The 21113-nt window shown below is 39.8% G+C and overlaps 1 protein-coding gene across 1 annotated transcript in view; it reads left to right on the plus strand.

Moving 5' to 3' along the window:
- The window catches only part of Gucy1b1 (guanylate cyclase 1 soluble subunit beta 1), a 41782-nt gene that overhangs the window by 17542 nt on the left and 3127 nt on the right, over window positions 1-21113 (plus strand). The window contains exons 5-11 of the mRNA XM_052180304.1: window positions 9853-10050; window positions 11042-11272; window positions 12345-12461; window positions 13320-13453; window positions 16524-16721; window positions 18385-18622; window positions 20887-21027. Coding sequence (XP_052036264.1) covers window positions 9853-10050; window positions 11042-11272; window positions 12345-12461; window positions 13320-13453; window positions 16524-16721; window positions 18385-18622; window positions 20887-21027 — 1257 coding nt within the window. The remainder of the gene's footprint in view (window positions 1-9852; window positions 10051-11041; window positions 11273-12344; window positions 12462-13319; window positions 13454-16523; window positions 16722-18384; window positions 18623-20886; window positions 21028-21113) is intronic.

Genomic DNA, 21113 nt, shown 5'->3' on the forward strand with positions numbered 1-21113 from the left:
TACCCAAGACTGCCCGCCATGGGCATGGCTAGTGGCTGCATCATTGAAGACAGTGATGGCCTTTCCCTTAGCGACCTCAACTACCAAGGGGTCCTAACTCTCCTGGCAAGGCCAGGGCTCTATAGCATCCCTTCAGCATTCATGACTGGATACTAACAAGTTCAGTTTCCATGAGATGACAAGTACCATGTGCCTGGCATGCTCAGAAAACAGCTCCAAGGCCATCTTCCCCATTGTGTGGCCCCTGTTACCTTCACTTTGCCCTCTCTTCTGTGATTTTCCTTGAGCTCCCCGGGGAGGCAGCAATATGGTCATCACAGTGAGGGCTGGTCAAAGTGACTCAAAAGTCAAGTATTCTTAGGATCTTGAACAGTCAGAGTCTCCTAACTACTGTTACTACTAAATGAAGATCCCCTGAACATGGCTGAAGACAGAGCAAGTCGATCAGTAAGAAGTTAGCAATTTAGGTTGTCAAAATGCCCATTTAGCAAAACAGAAGAGGTAGGTTCACCTGTGGCCTCCCAGCCATGGCCTTTCACCTGATCACAGCATCTGGTAAGAACATTCACACTGGAAATGATCTAAGTAGTAACTCAGCCAGTCTCAAAAATGATGCAAAAGAATAGAAATGAATCATGTGTAATTTAATATTGAAACTTTATTAACATCTTTAAATTAAATATGATTTCATTTTGTATCCCCTTAAGTAAGATTGAAAACTACAAATTTTGGAGACTATAAAGTTTTTGTTATTTCCTACTTTTGAACAGTGGATTTTTGTCTTCTGACTCTCTACTATCATGACAAATTTACTACATTAAGATAATACTTTACTTAGGAGTAGGTGGCTTTGTTATGGTTAGTCTAACAAATAGAAATTCAGTGTACCTTTTCCTGTGTCTGTTGTTGTAAAGTGAAGCACCTGGTTTTCACAGATTGTTTTAAGATCCCAGCTTACATATAACATTTTTCTTCCAGCATATATTAATAAAACACTCTTCACAATGTACTTCCACAATCAAAGAAGAGCGAGATAAACTGGGCTTCATCATACAGAGAGTTCAAAAGTTTTTCTTTCTCTTTTACTCCCTAATTTTAATTAATAATCAAATATTTGAACCTATCTTAAATACTAAATTTGGAGAACTCAGCCTTTTTGACATTTCTCTGAAACTTTCCAGGAAGGGTCTTCCTGTATTTAGAGACTAGACAGTCTTCCTCACTTCTCCAGTCTCTTCTCTTCACTCTGATGAGTTGTCTAAAATGCAAGTAAACTCATCATATCCTTTTTCTCTTTTGAGCCCTCGAGTGATTATCTATGGCTTGCTGGAAGTATGAAGCATATCAGGTTTAAGGCAGTGCAGAGGACTTCTCTCACCATACTATTCATCTCTAGTCGCTCTTAGAACATACAGTTAAACTTAATCGCTGTGGACTCTTCTTTTCCATGCCCCCTCTTTCTTCTGGGGTATTGTGCACACTCCTCCTGGGACAGGGAGGGCTCTGCCTTCTATCTATTCCCAGAGTGAAGTCAGTCAGTCTTCCAGCTCCCATTGTTTCTCCAGGAAGACTTCTCTTCTGTCTAAACTCTGCTCTTCTTGCAAGGTGGTCGCTGGCTTTTCTCAGGCTTTCAAAGCAGACTGTCCCCAGTCTCAGTCCCAGCACTGAGCCATCATTTCCTGTTTCTTTCACTGGAATGTAAACCACAAGAGACCAGAGACCCTGCAGTGGATAAATGCTGCAGGAGGGAGATGAATCAACAGCTTAAACACAAAAGAAGAAAGGAAGGAAGAAAACATCCAATAAGCAGATCCAGAAGTAATGATTCCATCAAGGATCATCTGTTTGAAGTGGGGCTGTGCAACATTTAGAGTTTTTGTTTTTTGTTTTTTTTTTTTCAAGAAAAAAAATGTAGCCTCCATCTTAAAGGAATTAAGAGAGCTTATTCTGAGCCAAAAATGAGTGGCCATGACCTGGAAACACAGATTCAGGTTGCCAGATTTGATTACACGTTTCATCACGGCTGAGGCTATACATACATTGTAGTCAGAGAATAAGAGCAAATCACAAATCCAGGCATGGGTTCGAACATCCTGAGGGAAACTACACTACAAGCTGTAGGAGATGTTACCCGATGACATGCTTAACTCTTGGTGGACACTAATACTCAGTATTTCAGAGCTTTTACTTGATAGTCACAAAGATGTTAGATCAAGATGGGAAAAAAAAGATTATCAAAAGACTAAAGATAATTCTAGGTTATTTTTCCACAGAAATGCAGCATCTCAATTTTATAACCTCAAAGCTCTAATTGATCAGTCAGCTTTGTAAAGTTTTCAATATATCTATGCTGTTTTTTCTTTTTCTGAGAATTTCAGTTGATAGAAGTGAGGCTGAAATTGACACATAAAATACGATACATTGGTCATTTTCTTAGGTTGTCAAGGTAAATTTATGCTATTTTCAATGTTCAGGCTACAATCCTGCATATATACATTAAAATGTAATGCATATATACATTAAAATGCATTATCTTTACATTAAATATATTTCCACATTTTTAAATGTCAACTTTGATACTGCCACTTAAACATGTCAGATGACAATAACGTTGCTACTAAAGTTATAGATCAGGAGACTGTTTTACCAGGATTTGGTGTTCATCTCTTTCATCATAACAAAGTAGTCTTAGGATGAAGATCTTCTCTGCCTGTCTCTTTGAATATATTAGCAAGAATGGTTTTCCAGCACACACACATAGCTATACACATATGCACATACATATACATGCATACACATGCACATATGCTCACAGATATATAATATGAAATGTTCTTTAAATATTTCTGAATTTCAAAAACTATATGTATGTATGTATGCCTGGCAATCATCAATTCTGTAGGAATTAGTTAATTCTAGAGTGACTGTTTTTATAATTTTCACACGTATTTATTTAGTGTGTGAGTATACACCCACGTATGTACATGCAAGAGCACGTTTGTGGATGTCGTGGGTCAATTTTAAAGTAGGTTGCTTTCTCCTTCTTTTTGGGTTCTGGGAAACCAACCTCAGATCATCAGGTGTGGTTGCAAATGCTTTCACGCACTGAGTCGTCTCAGCATAATTCTGGAGTATTAGTAATATTTTGCAAATCAATTCTATCAGTGAGATACCTTTGTTCTATTTTAGGAATGGTATATTCCAGGCCACATAGTAAAGTCAATGTCTGTAATTTAGTTCTATAACATTGTGACATTTCCTGTGACTGTTGTCTAAACAGTTAACAGCACTTGCCTTCTCAGCTGAGAGCCTTTGTTTCCATCTCCAGACTCATGACCTTATACAACTTCACTTGTGCTTCTATATTCAATATTTAAATTTTTCCATTATGGTGACTTTGAAAATGAGGTTTCCAAATTAACCCAATGATAAAATATAAGAATACTTCTAGAGGGAGTTTTTTCCACTTGTCTGTAGGGATCAAATAGTTTGCAAGTGATTTTTCTTAAGTCTGTGACGCTATCACTTTGTGCGGCTGTTAATAAAAGTCATCTTTTGAATTTATTCTTAAGTGGATTATGAATTGAATACATAAACAATAAGATGAAGATTAAAAAACTTTTACTGTGATAGTTAGATTTTATATGAATTTAATTGAGACTGTGGTTGGAAAGAGAAAACTAGCTTAGCAAGATTTTTTTTCACTATTTTATACTTTCATGTTCTTAAATTAGGCATACATAAATTTCTCTCTGAACTTTTATGAACAGAATGAAGCAATCCTGCGTATGCATGCTTTGTAGCTCCCTGAGAACATCACTGGTAAGGATTGCCAGCCAGTGGTGTTTGCAATCTGTTCTGCATTATGAATACATTTTCCAGTGGTCATAGAAACAGTATCTTCTGTCCCTCCTGTGCCTGGCCTCCATCAGGAGATGCAATTCTCCTTCCTTTGAATAGGGGTTGGCTTTGGCAATCATTTGACCAACAGATTACGGCAAGGTGGCATTGTGAAACATCCTAGGCCATAGACTCAGAAGTCTTCATCTTGTTTCTTGGATATCTGGGGGGAGAGGGATCACTATAGGATGGTACCGTTACGGATCCAGAAACCTAACATGAGAAGTTCAAGCCACACAGACTATGTAGAGATGGTCAGAACAAAATCCAGCCTGATTTCCTTTCATGGAATTCCCTGGCAAAGACCTGGTCACTTTGCTGGCCATTTCAAGTGTTCATCATAAAAAAAAGTCATCCTGTCTATGTGCTGATGAGTCCAGTATACCTTCAGACAGCATGGAGAACCATTAAAGATAACAATAAATCATCATTAATAAGGATTTCAATCATTATGTGTTGGTGTGGTTTGCTATACCATAAGGCCAATAGCAACAGGCTGTTTAGTTTTCCTTGTAGAATTTTTCTGTTAATATATGTGTGTGCACTTATGTAATGAGTCAAGGACTTTGACTAAATCCTTGGTGAGATGATACACAGATTTGGCAGTGGGACTATTGCTTCACTCATTCTCTGTGATGCTGCATTGCTACCTTGTCTATACTTTATGGCCCAAGGCTGCCAGGTTCACTTAAAAAACACAGAGGGAAAAATGCTATTTTAGAGACTAGTTAAGATTTGTATTCATGAGCTTATTTCATAAGGATGGCATATAAAAATTTAAATAGACTTTCATTCTTGGATGGAAAGCTGGCCGTCTCAGCTGGGTTTGTGGCACTTTCAGCCCACTCCCTCAATATATATATTCCTAATCCTCCTCCAACACAGCACACAGCCTGAAGCAGGATTGTCTCCAGCTCTGCGGAGCTCTGATTTGGCCTTATGAAACACAGCGCACCAGCAGCATCCTGGCATTCACAGCAGATCCAATTTCAAATTTTCAAATGTTTGTACAAGGGGCTATTTTGGGAAATACTAGGATTTTCCTGAACAGCTGTAAAGCCCTAATACTTCCCTAAATTATTTATATTCTGTAGAAAAATGCACTAGACACTTTATTTTAACTCCAAAGAAACATCTAAACTCAATTTCTACAACCTACAATTAAAATATGACTTCATTTTTATTTTAAACAGAAAAACAGAACAAAACTTCAGAAGGAAAAGAAATATGTTAAAAGTGAAAGATTCTTCCTTGAATAAGTGGTAGCACTAAATATAGATCCGTTGTTAAATTTGGTATTATCTAGAAGGATTCTATTTTTAACATGAGTTTTAAAGGACAGAAAAATGTGAGAATAGTCCATACTTTTTCGGGTTTTTGGTTTTTATGTTTTTCTGTTTTTTGTTCTTTTGAGAAAAAGGCTTTTTTAGTGTAGCCTTGACTGTCCTGGACCTAGCTCTGTAGACCAGGCAGGCTTTGAATTCCAGAGATTCTCTTGCATCTGCCTTTCAAGTGCTGGGACTAAATGTGTGTACCACTACCACAGGGCTAATACTACAATTTTAAAAGTGTGTTCTGTTTAAATCATTTTTAAATTTATTTTTATTATTTTTAGTTTATTTTTCCTGTTTAAGTAATTTTAAAGGCTCTGATAAATTTCTTTACAAATAGAATATTCCATTTTTCTTTTTGCTTTTTAAAAACAATTTATTTATTTTTAAAACTCTTTATGCATAAGTGTGAATTCCTACATGTCCGTGCACCACATTGATACCTAGTGTACACAAAGGCCAGGCTCCTATTGAGGGGGAGTCACAGGTCATTGTGAGCTGCTGTGTGGGTGCTGGAAACTGAACCTGGGTCCTGTGCAAGACAAGCAAGTGCTCTTAAGTGGCACCAAGTCACCTCTGTACCCAACTCCATGCTTTTCTCTTACAAACACTAAATCTTTCCATTTATTTTTGAAGGAGTAGCTCCCAAAAGGAAAGGGAGAAGCAGAGAACCAACTCGCCTACATCTTAGGCTTAAAAGACATCTTATCTTAAAGACAAGCTAGGCTCACTCCTGTTTATGATTAAACCTCTGTTACTCAAGGAATTGGGCTATGCCTTAACTACAAATCCTTAATTTGTAGTTAATCCTTAACTACAAATGGGCCTGTAACTCCTGTTCCACGAATGGCAGTCATGTCTTTTCTTCAAAAAATTGTTTATAACCATCTCGCAACCCTCTGTGCTTCAAAAGGTTATGTGACTACCCATGACTACCTTGTTATGCCTACCCTGCCACTAACTATACCTTTGTTCAAGAGTCATCAGGACTCACTTGTTTTTTCTCTTCTTATAACCCTAGCCATTTTGCCCTACTCCTCCCCTGATTTGGAAACCATCTACTCCTGAACTATTACATCCAGTGCTGACCTGTTGAGACCCACCTTAGGGGAGGTAACCCCTGTGTGCAAATAAAAATGTTTGAATTAATTGCTCATTTCCATTAGTTTGGCCATGATGATATGGGTACCTACAGAGCTCTTTCTCTGTATTTTCCATCCGATTTGGGGGGAAGTTCACCATTTGTTTCAGCGTCTTTCTTTTCCAACTTCCAAAATGACCCATTTCTCATTAAGCTTAGCAAGGGATTTTTCAGGGTCCGCAATTCACATTAAACACCGTTGACGCTTGTCCTGCCTTTCAGAGATGTGAGGGGAGAACGTGCTGGGGGAGGGGAAGGAAGGAGGGAGAAGGCTTTGCAAGAACATCTTTCATTTTCAGGGATGAACCTCAGTGGATTATCCACACAAATAACTTCCTTCCAACCACAAGAATAAGGATTAAGGATTAAGGAGACTGAAAAAAAAAAAGTTTGCCTTCCAGGCAGAGTCTTTACCTCTACATTTTTTGTGACCAATTTACAAGTGTTTTGATTAGCTGTAGTAGGAGCAAAGGAAGAAGGCCTTGGATTTCTGCATATTTTGCCTCTGTAATTATGTATGAGCTTATTTTTGGCATGCCTGGTATATTTCAAAACAATCTGCATTACTTTGAAGTAATCCAAAAAATTTAAAAAATATGCACCTTAAACATATTTTCCCAAAGAACAATGGTTTCCTCTATCTGTAGAGCACACTCCACCTCATCCCATGTCCCAAGTGTAACAGGAATCGGTTTCCTTCTACAAAGCACAAACACCAGGAGACTGGTAAAGTGGCCTGGCAGCCACTGGATCCCTGCATAAAAAAATCATGCTTTTATTCTCTTTCTGAGAGAGGGAGCACGGAATAGCACCGGCACAGTTAGAAATGGAATTAAAACCTCAGACTAAATTTTAGTTATCGAACAAAAACACCACCCTTCTAAATGATGCTAACTAAGGAGGAGAAGCCTGCGCATAGCTGAAGCTGCTTCATTGCTCCCTGGGGATTGTTCATGCTGAAGCATCTGTGTTTACATTTTCCCACGACTTTTTGGCTCTTACACACATGCGCGGACTCCTTGTGACAGGCCCTGCAGCCTGCCTCTTCCCGTACTTACCTCCATGGGTATATTTAGATATAAAACAATTCTAGTTTTGTGATGAAAGGTTTATTGCCCAGAATGTATCAATATAGCTATGTTAGTGAACTGTCAAATGTGTTTAGTTAGTGCTATCACATGTAAATAGCTTTTCTCTTGGCCATGCTGAGGGTCCTTGTTTACCGGTTCCAGAGGCCGTTGCAACTATAGTAGTTCAAATATGAAGAGTGCACATTTACAAGCAATATAAGTGTGGTAAAAATAATTTAAATTAAATCATAATCTCATTTCTTAAAAGAGACAGGTTGTGGTAATCGCTTGAAACTCGATAGAGTAAAACTGAGTAAGGGAAAGCTGTAACTGAAGATATCCCTAGGGCGTATTTTATGTGGGATACTATCTAAAGAAAATCAATATTACATTAAGTGCTAAATCTCTCATGCTCCAACAAAGCACTCAGCTTGTGCATTTAATTAGTAGCAAATTCAATACAACAAGAAGTCTCTGGAGACTCGGTTACCACAAAAAAGGCTTGAACCATGAACACTACAGCTCAGGATTTATAGTGACCCTCTTGCCTTTAGGAATGCATCGTAGTAAGGCTGTACTTCTAATATCCAAACTTTTTTTTTTGTTGTTGTTGTTGTTTTTTTCAAGACAGGGTTTCTCTGTATAGCCCTGGCTGTCCTGGAATTCACTCTGTAGACCAGACTGACTTTGAACTCAGAAATACGCCTGCCCTTACCTCCCAAGTGCTGGGATTACAGGCATGTGCCACCACCGCCCGGCTTAATATCCAAATCTTAATAGTGCCCACACCCGTGCCCAGATTCAAATGGCTGGTCCTGCAAAAAGGGTGCTATCCTTAATGCTTCACCCATCCTGGGTGGCCAATCTAGCATCAGAGCTGCCTTAACATCAAGATGGCCACCGGTAGAAATGGTACCTTTGTCACTGCCAAGTGATTGTCTTGACTGCTTGTAGGAATGTACAGAGGCACATAGCAAACCAAAATGGAAACCGATAGTAAGCAAGTGACACGTGCCTATTGACTAGGGAATGTTTAAATAGTTTGTTTAGAAAAATAAAAGAGCATTGATCCACCTATTTATGATGACTTTCTATCACACGAGTACAACACAATACTTGGACTGTAATTTGGAAGAATTGTGTTCTTAATGGAGCCACAGACTCAGATGTGACTTTGTGGAAAGTGGAGATAAAAGTAAAACTCTTAGCAATACATTTTCTTCTCAAGAGATTATTTTTTTCTTTCAAGATTGTTAAATCAAAAGTTCTGCAGGGTTCTTAAGGTCCTACAGAGGAGCTTTCAGGCCTTCTCTGTATGGGAAAAGATTTCCACAAAAAACAATTTGTTACAGAAAGAATCTGTTGTATGATTCAACTCAGTAGAAAGAAAGAAACATGAAATTCTGGGGCAGGTAGGGTCCAGGAACGGCATGGAGCAGGAATAGGAGACTGCCTCATAAGTTTTACACTGCAACAGCGGCCCCTAGAGGCGGTCAGAAGGAAGCCTTTTTTCCCTTTCTTTTATTTATTTATTTTTTTTCCTTTTTCAACACTGCCTTGATTTGCTTTTTACAGGGGATATTAGAAGGAAGAAAACAGAATTCATTATAGTCTGAAGCACCCAGAATGACACTGGATTTACCCAGCTCACTGACACAGGGTTAGCCTTCACGACTCTCTGTGCTTGGGTGTTTTTCCTGAATCTCTTCATTCCTGCTTGAGACACGTTATCAGCTAAATGCTGGACTGACGTAGAAGTGTAGCTTTCTTATTTCTTAGGTCAATCTGAGTATAAATCAGTTTTGAATTTTAGGAACTAATAGATGCTGAGAAACTTAGCATGTTCTAAGTGACAAGGTTCCAAAAAATTAGAATGCTTAATTTTTCTAAGTCTTTAACCTGAGATGGTAATCTCGCTGCTTTCCATGGGCTCTGCTATTGACTGGGGACTACCGATGAACAAGGAATTTATACACCTCTACTTTAGTCACTCATCAAAGTAATATGCTTATATTTCACTATCCTTGACATCTTGATATTTTCTTTTATTGACTTCTGATGGGGATTAGAGTACGAGTAGAAAAGAATGTGGGTGATTTACACAGTGTTCTTTCCTGCTTACTACGATGTGTGTGAACAAGTCATAGATGCCTGCTTTCCTCCTTAAATATGCTCTTGACTCTTACAACTATCAGTCACATATATTCATCTCAACTATTCTGTTGTTCTCTTTTCATTCTCTCTACTGTACTTACTCAGAGCTACCTCAGGGGTGCCATGGAGGATCTCCTAGGTAGATGCTTACTCTAGTGATCTGCCCAGCAAAGCCAGATTTGAAGCTTCTTTCTGCTGCTTGATTGCTATGACCTCATAGCCATTCCAAGTCACTACACTTCTGTTTCTACTACAGAACCTCGATGCCTTGCATGACCACCTCGCCACCATCTACCCAGGGATGCGCGCACCTTCCTTCAGGTGCACCGATGCAGAAAAAGGCAAAGGGCTTATTCTGCACTACTACTCGGAAAGAGAGGGGCTTCAGGACATCGTGATTGGGATCATCAAGACTGTCGCTCAGCAGATACATGGCACCGAGATAGACATGAAGGTAATGTCCACCCACAAAGATGTTCCTGAATATTGGAACATTTGAAATGATACCACACCGATGGCTGCTCGTGGGCTATGTTAGTAGTACTTGTGAGCCAAAATGGTATAAACCCCAGGAGTCTTCTCTATTTGGCTTTAAAATGCAGTATAGTGGGCGATTTCCCCCTTGCAACAGATTTTCTTTCTATTTATATGCTGCTTAAGGCAAGACGGAATTCAGTTACTCTCTGTGAAAACACGCCAGCTGGAGGTAGGATGGGCCATACGACATGCAAGTTACCAGATTGTGGATAGTGAGATGTAAAGAACATTAAATTAGCCGATTTTACAGATCGCTTATTCAATGTGGATTCTTTTCTCTTTCCTGGAATGTACCTAGAACATTTTATTTTGTCAACCAAAAGTTTGTGATTGTGTTCTTTCTTTGTTTTGCTTTTAATCAATTCCTGCTGGTGAACTTAGCCAAGCTATCTCTGCTTTTTTTTTTCCCTGATGCTATTGGTAACACCCATTGTTATTTTTGAGGGGCAGTTTTAAGGTATCAATATGGAGACTATGCAGTGAAGCAATTTGCATTTTTCTCTAACCTCTGTAGTTTCCCGTAATCAGGTACTTTTTCTTTTTCATTTTCTTTTTTCTTTTTCTTTCTTTCTTTCTTTCTTTCTTTCTTTCTTTCTTTCTTTCTTTCTTTCTTTCTTTCTTTCTTTCTTTCCTTTTTTTTTTTTTTGCTTATCATATTCAGCTTCAACCATAGATTCATTGTACAAATGTGCCTATTCAGGAGGCCTATCCCAGTACGCCAAGAGGGTTTTCTCTTCCTAGTTCACTCAAACGGCCATGTGTGCTAATGTGAAATCCATACCAATTTATAAGTAGTAATTATGTATTAATAATTATGAGAAATGTTCATAAACAGTCCCTTATATTCAGATATTACAACTAAGCTCAAAAACGAGCAGTTAACCACATCTTCTCCCGTTGACATCTAGGTTATTCAGCAAAGAAATGAAGACTGTGATCATACCCAATTTTTAATTGAAGAAAAAGAATCGAAAGAAGAGGACTTTTATGAGGATCTGGACAGGTTTGAAGAGAACGGTACCCAGGAATCACGGATCAGCCCGTACACCTTCTGCAAAGCATTTCCTTTTCACATCATTTTTGACCGGGACCTAGTGGTCACTCAGTGTGGGAATGCCATCTACAGAGTGCTCCCCCAGGTAAAATGCGCAGCTCTATCACCTTGGGATCTGACCCTCCCTCCCACTACAGGTTCCCTTCCTTAGCAGGACCTAACCCGTGCACTTATAGCCTAAATGCATTTGAAAGCATTGATCTCCTTAGGGCTTGTTTGTTCTGCTTTCATCATTCAAGGGAGAAGAGGAAGTCGTATGAGAATGGTAGACTTGCTTTGTGAGAAAATCAGGAACTTGCTAAGAGCAGTAAGCTTTCACTCCAGTTTTGTTTACTAAATAAATATTCACTGCCTAGCTGCCTTCCAAAAATAGCTTTCAAAGCCAGCTGTTGACAAGGGGAAGAAGGAAATTTACAAACACTCGAGATGAAAAATGTAGACATTACCATGGGAAGAGTGGCAGAGCCCGGAAGGACCCAGGCTCTGTAGCCACATTGGGCTTACATTCCCAGGAATCATCTGAAAACTTCTGTGTACTCACCTCCCTCATATCCCATGTTAGGATCTGTCTCTGGCATGCATGCATCTGGAGGCACCGTTTGTTTTAATGCAGGACTAGAATACAGGGGTCTTGTGCAAAGCTGTAGATCTGGAAGCAGAAGAGTCCTTTGTATTTCGTGTGGGCTCTCTCTCTTGGTGTGTGACCTTGCCTGACATGAGGTCCCTTTAGTCAGTTACTTGCTTCATCATGAGTAGGCACTTTGTGCTAGTATTTCTATTAATATTATCTCTCTTTCAATGTATTATAAGTATTTACTGGTGTTTTGATTTACTGGTCTTAGATATCATAGGCATCTTCAGTTTAGATTAATTCTTTTTTCTCTTGATTATTTTATTTTCATGAGCTTTATATTTATATTTACATATTAGTAACCTAAATTCTTTCTTGTTCCTGCAACTATTTGACATTTGCTTAAATACTCTGTTGCATATAGCAAAATTTGAGGCCACAGTCAGGGAAAATTTATGATTATTTTCATTTATAAATTATTTTTCATTTATAAATATAACTGATTGGCTTAATTACAAGGCCGACAGCTAACCATGAAATCAACTTCAAGTAGTAGCATGGTCTTTGCTCTTTTTCTGTGTCTTAGCTCCAGCCTGGGAACTGTAGCCTTCTGTCTGTCTTCTCTTTGGTCCGCCCTCACATCGACATCAGTTTCCATGGGATTCTTTCGCACATCAACACAGTCTTTGTGCTGAGAAGCAAGGTAAGCAAGACCCCATTTGACTGAATGTAAGCAAGGCATGTGGTCCATTGGCAGCAAAGGAAAGGGGACATCATCTCTGAGCATAGTCTATGAGATGGAAATAGAAGAAAGTAAAATAGAACTTTCAAGAGAACAATGTTTAGCTGGGGACATGGACCTCTGTCAGCTGATGAGAATGACTGAAAAAAAAAGTTTGAGAAAGTGTCTGGTTGGGAACATCTCAGTCTCACTTAATAAAACCAACACTGTAAGTTCAAGTACTCTTGAAGTTCCAATGCTTCTTTCCCCTAACAAGAAGTCTTTGATAATGTCACCAGTGATTTACTTTTTTGTAAATTGTTTATAACTCGGGCTAACGTCTTTTTCTCTAGGGAAAAAGGATTGAAAACTCCTAAACTCACGTAATTGGTAGTTTAGATGGTTTCCATATCTCCTCCATTGCGCTCTGCTCCTGGGATAATTGTAGCAAACACAGTTTCCAGAGCATCCACACATTTCATATTCCCCTATTGCTTTCCAAAGACACATCTACACGTGTTTTATTGGGACTGACTGATACTTTCCACTGTTCTGTGAATACACGGTTAGCTTGGCTTGACTTGGTACCATTCAGAACTGCATGTTGTGGCCAGAGTGGAAAACTACAGAAGCTACAGTGAATGCAGGCACAGCTGCTCAGCTGCTGCCATCATGAATGCACAGAAGGCCATAGGCATTGTGCTTCTGACCTGGAACAATGCTCTCTCCTGTTGGAAGGGATGAGCTTTCTCTCCCTTAGGGCTGGTGAGAAGTTCAGTTGTTAGATCCCTCCTGCTGCGTTGTCAGGCAGAAGCTAATGTTCTGTCTTTCCTGTTTAAGGAAGGGTTGCTGGATGTTGAGAAACTTGAATGTGAGGATGAACTGACTGGAGCAGAAATTAGCTGCTTACGTCTCAAAGGCCAAATGATCTATTTACCAGAAGCAGATAGCATCCTCTTCCTCTGTTCACCAAGGTAACAACTTTTAAGTTAATTGTAATTGGTATAGGTTAAAACAAATTCAGTGAAACTTCAGTAAACATCTTTGATCAATATATGCTGGTTGTACATATAGAGCAATAGGAAAAGATAACTGAGATACTTATTATTAGAGGATACATTGCATATGATATTATATAACAGTAATTATGATTTATTCTCTGGCAATCATTTACCATGCAGACAACAGAGATAAAACTGATTATCTAGCACCTTTAAAGTTAGTAACATCCAAGGACCCAATGACATGTCACCTGCTTTCTCTCTTCATTTTTCTGATTGCGTATCAGTCGAGTAACAGCTTCATGTTAAGGAGCGTTTCTATCCAAGGACAGAAAGATTTCTTTGGAGGGAGAATTTCAAGCCATAGAGTATATGTTTTAACTTTCATATTTTTTTCCAACTGAACCATCTATTTAATTTAACTTTCATATTAAAAGATTGGTCTTATAAGTGTTACATTTACCAATTACCATGAAATCTATTCAAATGGAATAAGTTTCATTTATAACATAATTCCAAGATGATTAATTTAAGCTTAGAAAAATAATAAGAATTTAATTTTTGAGACATAATATCATGTAGCCCAGGCTGACCTCAAACTAGATATGCAGACTTTCATTATAGTGGATGTTGTATTCCCTGGCCACTATAACAAGTGTGCGCCGCCACACTAAGTTATATAATTTTGAGGAGTGTATATGATCTGTTCTTACATACTAGGCAAACATTAGCCATGGCATTCCTGAACACAGTATTTCATAGCCCTTCTTCAGGTGCTACATTCTTCCAGTTCTTACACTCTTTCTGCCATCTTTCTGGATGTTTCTGAGCCTTCCCAGGGATGGCAATTACCTAAATATTCCCTTTAGGTCTGAACACAAACAGTCACTGAAGGGGGCTTAAAAGGGAGAGGATTGGGGGTTAAGGGAGTGTGGCACGGCGGCATGGGGGAGAGGGTGCTCAGGCAGGCCCTTGTCTGGGCACCTCTGACCCCTGAGGGACCACACACACACAGGCATGGTATAGAATAGAGTTTATTCAGAGTAGAGGATGGGAGTTAGGGAAGGAGAGAAAGAGAGAGAAAGAGAGAGAGAGAGAGAGAGAGAGAGAGAGTAGAGAAGTGGAATGGAGGCCAGCCATGACCACGTGGAGAGGAAGCCCAAGGGGCAGAGAGGTGAGAGTATGTGGGAGAGCGGAGAGCAAAGAGAGAGAAGAGGAGCAAGTAGCTCCTCTTATAGTGGGCCAGATCTCTGGGGTGGGGCATACCTGGCTATTGCCAGGTAGGTGTGGGGTGGAGTTTAGACAGAACCTCAACAGTCACTCCTTAGCATCTTGAGCAGTTCTGTGTCTGAAGTGACCACCTTTACTGAGGTCTCCGGTTAAAGGTGTGAGTGACATTTGTCTACAGGTATAAACATAAATATTTTATTTAGGATTTGGCTTGGTTCTTTGACAATTTAGTTAAACAATAATATTAAGTTCTCCTTTAGGGCCTAAGACCTCCTTAGCCATGACCAGGCTTAAGGAGCTACTCATGTAGAGCAGGCTTCAAATCCAATCAGAGAGCAGTTGGTTATTCCCTTTATAGTTGTGCAACTACATCTTGCCTTGCGGATTGATGGTGTAGACCACGGAGTTCACAGCTGGATATGACTATTGAAACCTTTGTTCCCCCAGTTGCCCTTACAACACCTTTAAGAACTAAGAAAGCCACAGAGCGGGAAGAAAGCTTCCGGGTCAGTCCAGCTTGATTTCTTTACATCCTATAGCTAAGGTGTGTGGTATATTTAGCAATGGAGTTTTAGCAGTAAGTTGTAGTATGCAGCTAAGAAGAGTAACAAGAATCTGTGTTGTCTTAAGAGGCTCTCTGGCCTCCCTGACCAAAAGGATATATTACACCTAGCAGTAAAGTATCCACTTCAGTTTTGAGGTTATTTCATTTTGTCTTTGCTCATGAGTAGACCTTGCTTGGCCCTGTTTGGATCATTTGGCAAGTGAACTGTCGTCTTTTCAGACGGTTTTATTTTTGCAAGACTTCTTTAAAACATATATTCACTTTAACAAAACAATTAGCTATTTTTGTCAATAGCACCCTGGATTATTCTGTGTTTGCATATACTCTTTACTTTGCTATGACATTAATATTTCTCTTGAGAACACATTCATGGGCTCCTATTCTTAATCCAAAATTTCTTAGTAATGTTATAGCCTGTATTTTTCATTTTAGAAAAAAAATGCTCTCTTGAGTAACAAGAAATAATAATTTTACACTTTAAGAATTAACTCAAACCAATAATATTTTAAAATGTTTAGCTAATTAGAATATATTTAAATAAACATTCTACTCACCAGAATTTTAATTAATCAATCAAGATTATTATAATAAAGTTATAGAAAAGATAAGCTTTGGGTTACAAAGATTCATAGAATTCTGTGAGGTCAAATAAAACATTTTCAAAACCAAAGAAAGTAAAGAAAGAGGGAGAAAGGAAAGCCCACAGAAAGAACAGCACAGAGGTAGGCAAGGAGTCTTTAAAATGCACGTTGAGGAGGACCACTAAACTTTGGAAAGCCAATCATCGCCTGAAGTAGCACTGCAATTATAAGATTCTTAAAGTGATAAAGCAAAAGGAAGAGACTTCTCAATAGAAACATCATTACTCCTGACACAAACCTGGAGATCCATTTTTCTTTGTTTTTTATGATAAGGTAGAGCAGGTAAGGTTGTTAATGCACTAGCCTTGTATTAATACCTATGGCAATTTTTGTGGGGCAGCTTTCTGCATTACCCTTCAGTGAAGCTAGATGTCTTCAAAAGTACAGTTCAACAAACATATATTCCAAGTTTGCTACTTGCTCGTGAGGTTGTAGATACACCGAAAGCAAAGCCATGTAAGGTCAGCTTCTCCTTGTGTTTCTTCAACCTGGTCTTCTGAACAGTGAAGGTGGAGAGAGAGAAAGCTGGCTGCCTCTTGCTGTGGCTAGGGCTGGCCCCACCATGCAGACAGGTGGTGCTGATTTTAACTCAAGCTCTGTGTGACAGTGTGATGAACCTGGACGACCTAACAAGAAGAGGCCTGTATCTGAGTGACATCCCTCTCCACGATGCTACCCGAGACCTGGTCCTTTTGGGAGAACAGTTTCGGGAGGAGTACAAACTGACACAAGAGCTGGAAATCCTCACCGACAGGCTGCAGCTCACACTACGGGCCTTGGAGGATGAGAAGAAAAAGACAGACACGTAAGAATGGGAGGACAAAAAGGCTGGCTTTTATTCACAGTTTTCTATCGTTTGCATAATGTTACAATTCATTCTTGCACTGAAAGAGCCTGGGACCTCTCATGTCCCTGAATTCTATTTGGTCCAGTCTCCTCATAATTATTACTATAGGCTGTGACGAAATCAAGCACCACAGTAGGGGTGCATGCCAAAGGAGTCTGCTCACTTCGTGCTGGCTGGGATGCTAAAGGGAAGGACACAATCTGTGTCTCAGTCAAGGGTGTTTCCAAGTGAGCTAAGTTCCTCCCACTGGAAGGAAGAATGGTCTCACCTCTTAAAGGTTCCACCAGTCTGCAATGGAACCAGAGCCTGGAGACCAAGGCTTTAAACATGTGGGCCCTCGGGGGATAGTTCAGGATATACCAGGAGTAAATCATACATCAAGTACTACAAAGATGTAGACTTTAAATTATGAAATTATCCATATCTTCTACATACTAGACATGCTGTTGATTCATGTAACTACTAAACTGTTAACTAAAGTGGACACTTCTCTCACTAGTCTATGGTCTCCCCTTCAGAGTTGATAGGACTGTTACTAGAGTTTGATTTCTGAACCAGAAAATATGTATCCATCACAGAACCCCTTGTTTTGCTTTGCCCAAGGTAGAATGGGTTTTCAAAAACTATTTGCACTGTTTATGGATATTGTGGTTCTCTAACTCCCATGACTGGTTTTTAGATTTATGGATTAGGATTCAATTTTATAGTAGAGACTTTATCTTAAGGCAACTTTATTATAAACCATCTAGTTTTATTTAAAACTAAGCTATTGTACTGCTCACCTTCAATATTAAGATCTAACTTCAATGATACCTAAAATGCTTTCTGTTTACAAGCTAAAATTAATCACTGACAAAATTTCATTGCACTAGAGAGGAAATAGACAGCTCAGGTCTGTTTTTCATACTTGAACTTTGCCCTTTGGCTAAAAGGATGAAAAGGATAAGAAGGTCTCCTTTCTTCTTGTTTCTTCAGGCTGTGAGCCCAGAGGTTTTTGCTTTCCTTCTAAATCTCCCCACTTCCCTCCTACTGTGTGCTGGCCACAGTCTCCTCAGTGTGATTTCCAATGCCGTGGTAGCGGTATTGCCTACAGATATAAAATGTCTGCTCATCGGCATCACTTTCATCTCTTTTGCCAGTTTTCTTCCAGGAAGGAGTAAAATAGAAATAAGACTAGAAAACAAATCTGCTTTGTGTGCTGTGGCTTTGCAGTATTTGAGATAAATTTTATTCCTGTTACATGAATATGTTTCTCTTATTATGCTATTGGTGCAACATTTTAGATGCTCACACTGACAATGCCAAGCCTGGTGCGGTCGTAAGAACAGGGTAAGAAGCAAGGACTACAAACGAAAACTGTGAGGACCTAGTGATGGCCTTGCATTTTTCCCCACCTTTTCATTTGTTTGGTGTATTTCAAATGGTTTGAAATGGTTCAGGATCGGGGAATATCTGAGACCACAACAGACAAATGGTTGGTGTGTTCTTGTGTTTTGTATGTAGCTAATGAATGATGCTGGATTTAGAGGATGTCTTAATAAAGCCCAGCCCAATGGCACTGATGTAGTAGAGAGGTAAAGGCTCACCCGCATCTTACAGTGCTTTCCCTTCATCCCCACAGACTGCTGTATTCTGTCCTTCCTCCATCTGTGGCCAATGAGCTGAGACACAAGCGCCCAGTGCCTGCCAAAAGATACGACAATGTGACCATCCTCTTCAGTGGCATTGTGGGCTTCAATGCTTTCTGTAGCAAGCACGCATCTGGAGAAGGGGCCATGAAGATTGTCAATCTACTCAATGACCTCTACACCCGGTTTGACACACTGACTGACTCACGGAAAAACCCATTTGTTTACAAGGCAAGTCCTCAACGGGGGAGACTGATGTAGTGTAGCACAGGGCTGGGTTCCCGACAACTCCCCGCAGAAGCCCATGGTTATTGATTTGGACTGTAGCTGCTTTGCTAGTATGTTAAGAGTCACTGCACGTCACTGGCTTAAATAATTTCCTCATTGTAAAGAAGTGTACTGTTTGATAATTTCATACATGAGGTTAATGCATTTGATCATATTCACACATGTCTTCTCTTACCTCCCTACCATCTCAATCTTCCTGACAAGTGCCCCTCCCACTTTCTTGTCTTTTATTCCTGTGTTTTGTTTTGTGATCCATTGGGTTGGACCAGGCCTGCTGCACAGGCATGGGTGTGGAGCTATCCACAGAAGTACAGACAACTCGCCAGTAGCCACACCACTGAAAGCAATGACCCTCATTTCCTCAGGAAAAATCCCAGGTCTATAATCTAATGTTGACATGCCCAAGCCTTGTTCAGGCCCTGGGAAGGCACCTGAAGCTGCTCTACGAGCCAGAGTACAACAGCCACGCCATTCCCAGAAGGCAAAATGTCAGGGACTTCCTCCCCATCATCAGCTTTTCCGTTTTTTTCTCTGTGCCCTCTTTGCAGATGTGCACTGAGATTTGGAGATGATACAGATGTTTCATTTAGTGTTGGGCACACCATAGTCTTTTGAAGTCCCCTGACCAGCCATGAGTCTCTGCATTGATCACAGAAAAAGAACGCTCTCCTGAGCAAGGCGGAGGACAGCACTTGTCTATGGTATCAGCTTGGACAAGGAGTGGCTACCACTTAGGAAACTTTCTTCTCGTTGCAGCCATGATGAGGTCTCAGGGAGCAATCTCTGGCTGACATGAAGTATCCGGCAGTTTCTTTGCACTTAGGTTAACGAGTCTGTGCGGATTGTTTATTACATTTAGTATAAACACAGCATTCATTTTTGTACTCAGCCAAAGACATTTTTTTCCTAAAATACATAAATGCTTTGCACTGTGAAGAAGCCATGGAGCTTGCGAAGGGTCCTGGGCCTCAGGTTTACTTTTAGATACCATCAACTTGAAGATAAACATTTACAAGACATCTCTGCCCTTTGTTTTAAGTAGAAACAAATATAATATTGGAAAAATGAAGTCAGTGGAATATTGCTTTATAAAGGCAAAAATGTTATTGAGTGTCTCTAGGCTCCTGGGGTAATATAACTTCATAAGAACTATTTATCTTGTGGTTCTTTTCTGAGCCACAGTGCTACCCTTGGTGAGCACATCATAACAGGCCACGGTTTAACCTAACTTTGCTTATTTTGAAAAAGAACGTGGGCGGTATCTGAGGAATGGTACCCAAGGTCATGCACTAGCCTCCACATTCATGTTCCCAGAGACACGGACCTATATAATATGAACACAGACACAGACACACACACACACACACACACACACACAACATTATATTTAAACATTAAACATGTAATTAAATGAACAATTAAGACATGAATAGAAGCCAGGAGTAGATCAATGAACTCTAGTCGCTGGCTTCTGTGTTATTGAATTGATGCTGCTCCAGAAGAAGGAGAATAGTAGAATGTTTGACTGGGGCCTGTGCAAGCAGGAGGACCCTAGTCTGGAAAAGCCAGGATGGCCATGCACTTCCGGAATTGTGGTGTTGGGGGAGATGGAGACAGATGCATCCTGAGGACGTGCTGGCCAGTCAGTCCAGCTGAACTCAGAGCTCTGGGTTTTGAAAGAGACCCTGCATCAAAAATAAGGTCTCTCTCTCTCTCTCTCTTTATCTCTCTCTCTTTAACTCTCTCTCTCTTTCTTTCTCTCTCTATCATATACACACACATATGAAGAAAAATGGCAAAATTGGGAGAGAGAAAAAGAGAGAGACATTGAGAGAGAGACCCTCTATTAACCTATAGCCTATATTGCTTAGGAAAATAATCTACTACTGATACACATGCACACACTTGAACACACATTGGTAAGGGCATTTTTACATATAGCTGCAAGCACACATAAATATTCTATTGAGTTATAAGGGGATCTCAGATGAAGCGATCAAGACCCAAGCTGCAGGCAAAATGTAAGTTCCAAATAATTAGAAGGTTCCAACCTGCTAGACCTTTTGCTGCTAGGGGGTTTGATGATGTCATGATGATGATGATGATGGTGGTGGTGGTGGTGGTGACGATGATGATGATGATGATGATGATGATAGACTATCACTTTATATCAACCATTGAATGTGTGAATATGTGTATCACCCTAGGTGGAAACAGTTGGTGACAAGTATATGACAGTGAGTGGTTTGCCAGAACCTTGTATTCACCATGCACGGTCCATTTGCCACCTGGCTTTGGACATGATGGAAATTGCTGGTCAAGTTCAAGTAGATGGCGAATCTGTTCAGGTGAGTAAATAAATGGAAGATTAGCTTTCTGCTAGGAGAGCTTGGTTGACAACTGGTTCATATTCCTTCTGCAGACAGGGTTAGCA

The sequence above is a fragment of the Apodemus sylvaticus genome, chromosome 4 (assembly GCF_947179515.1).
Source record: "Apodemus sylvaticus chromosome 4, mApoSyl1.1, whole genome shotgun sequence".
NCBI lineage: Eukaryota > Metazoa > Chordata > Mammalia > Rodentia > Muridae > Apodemus > Apodemus sylvaticus.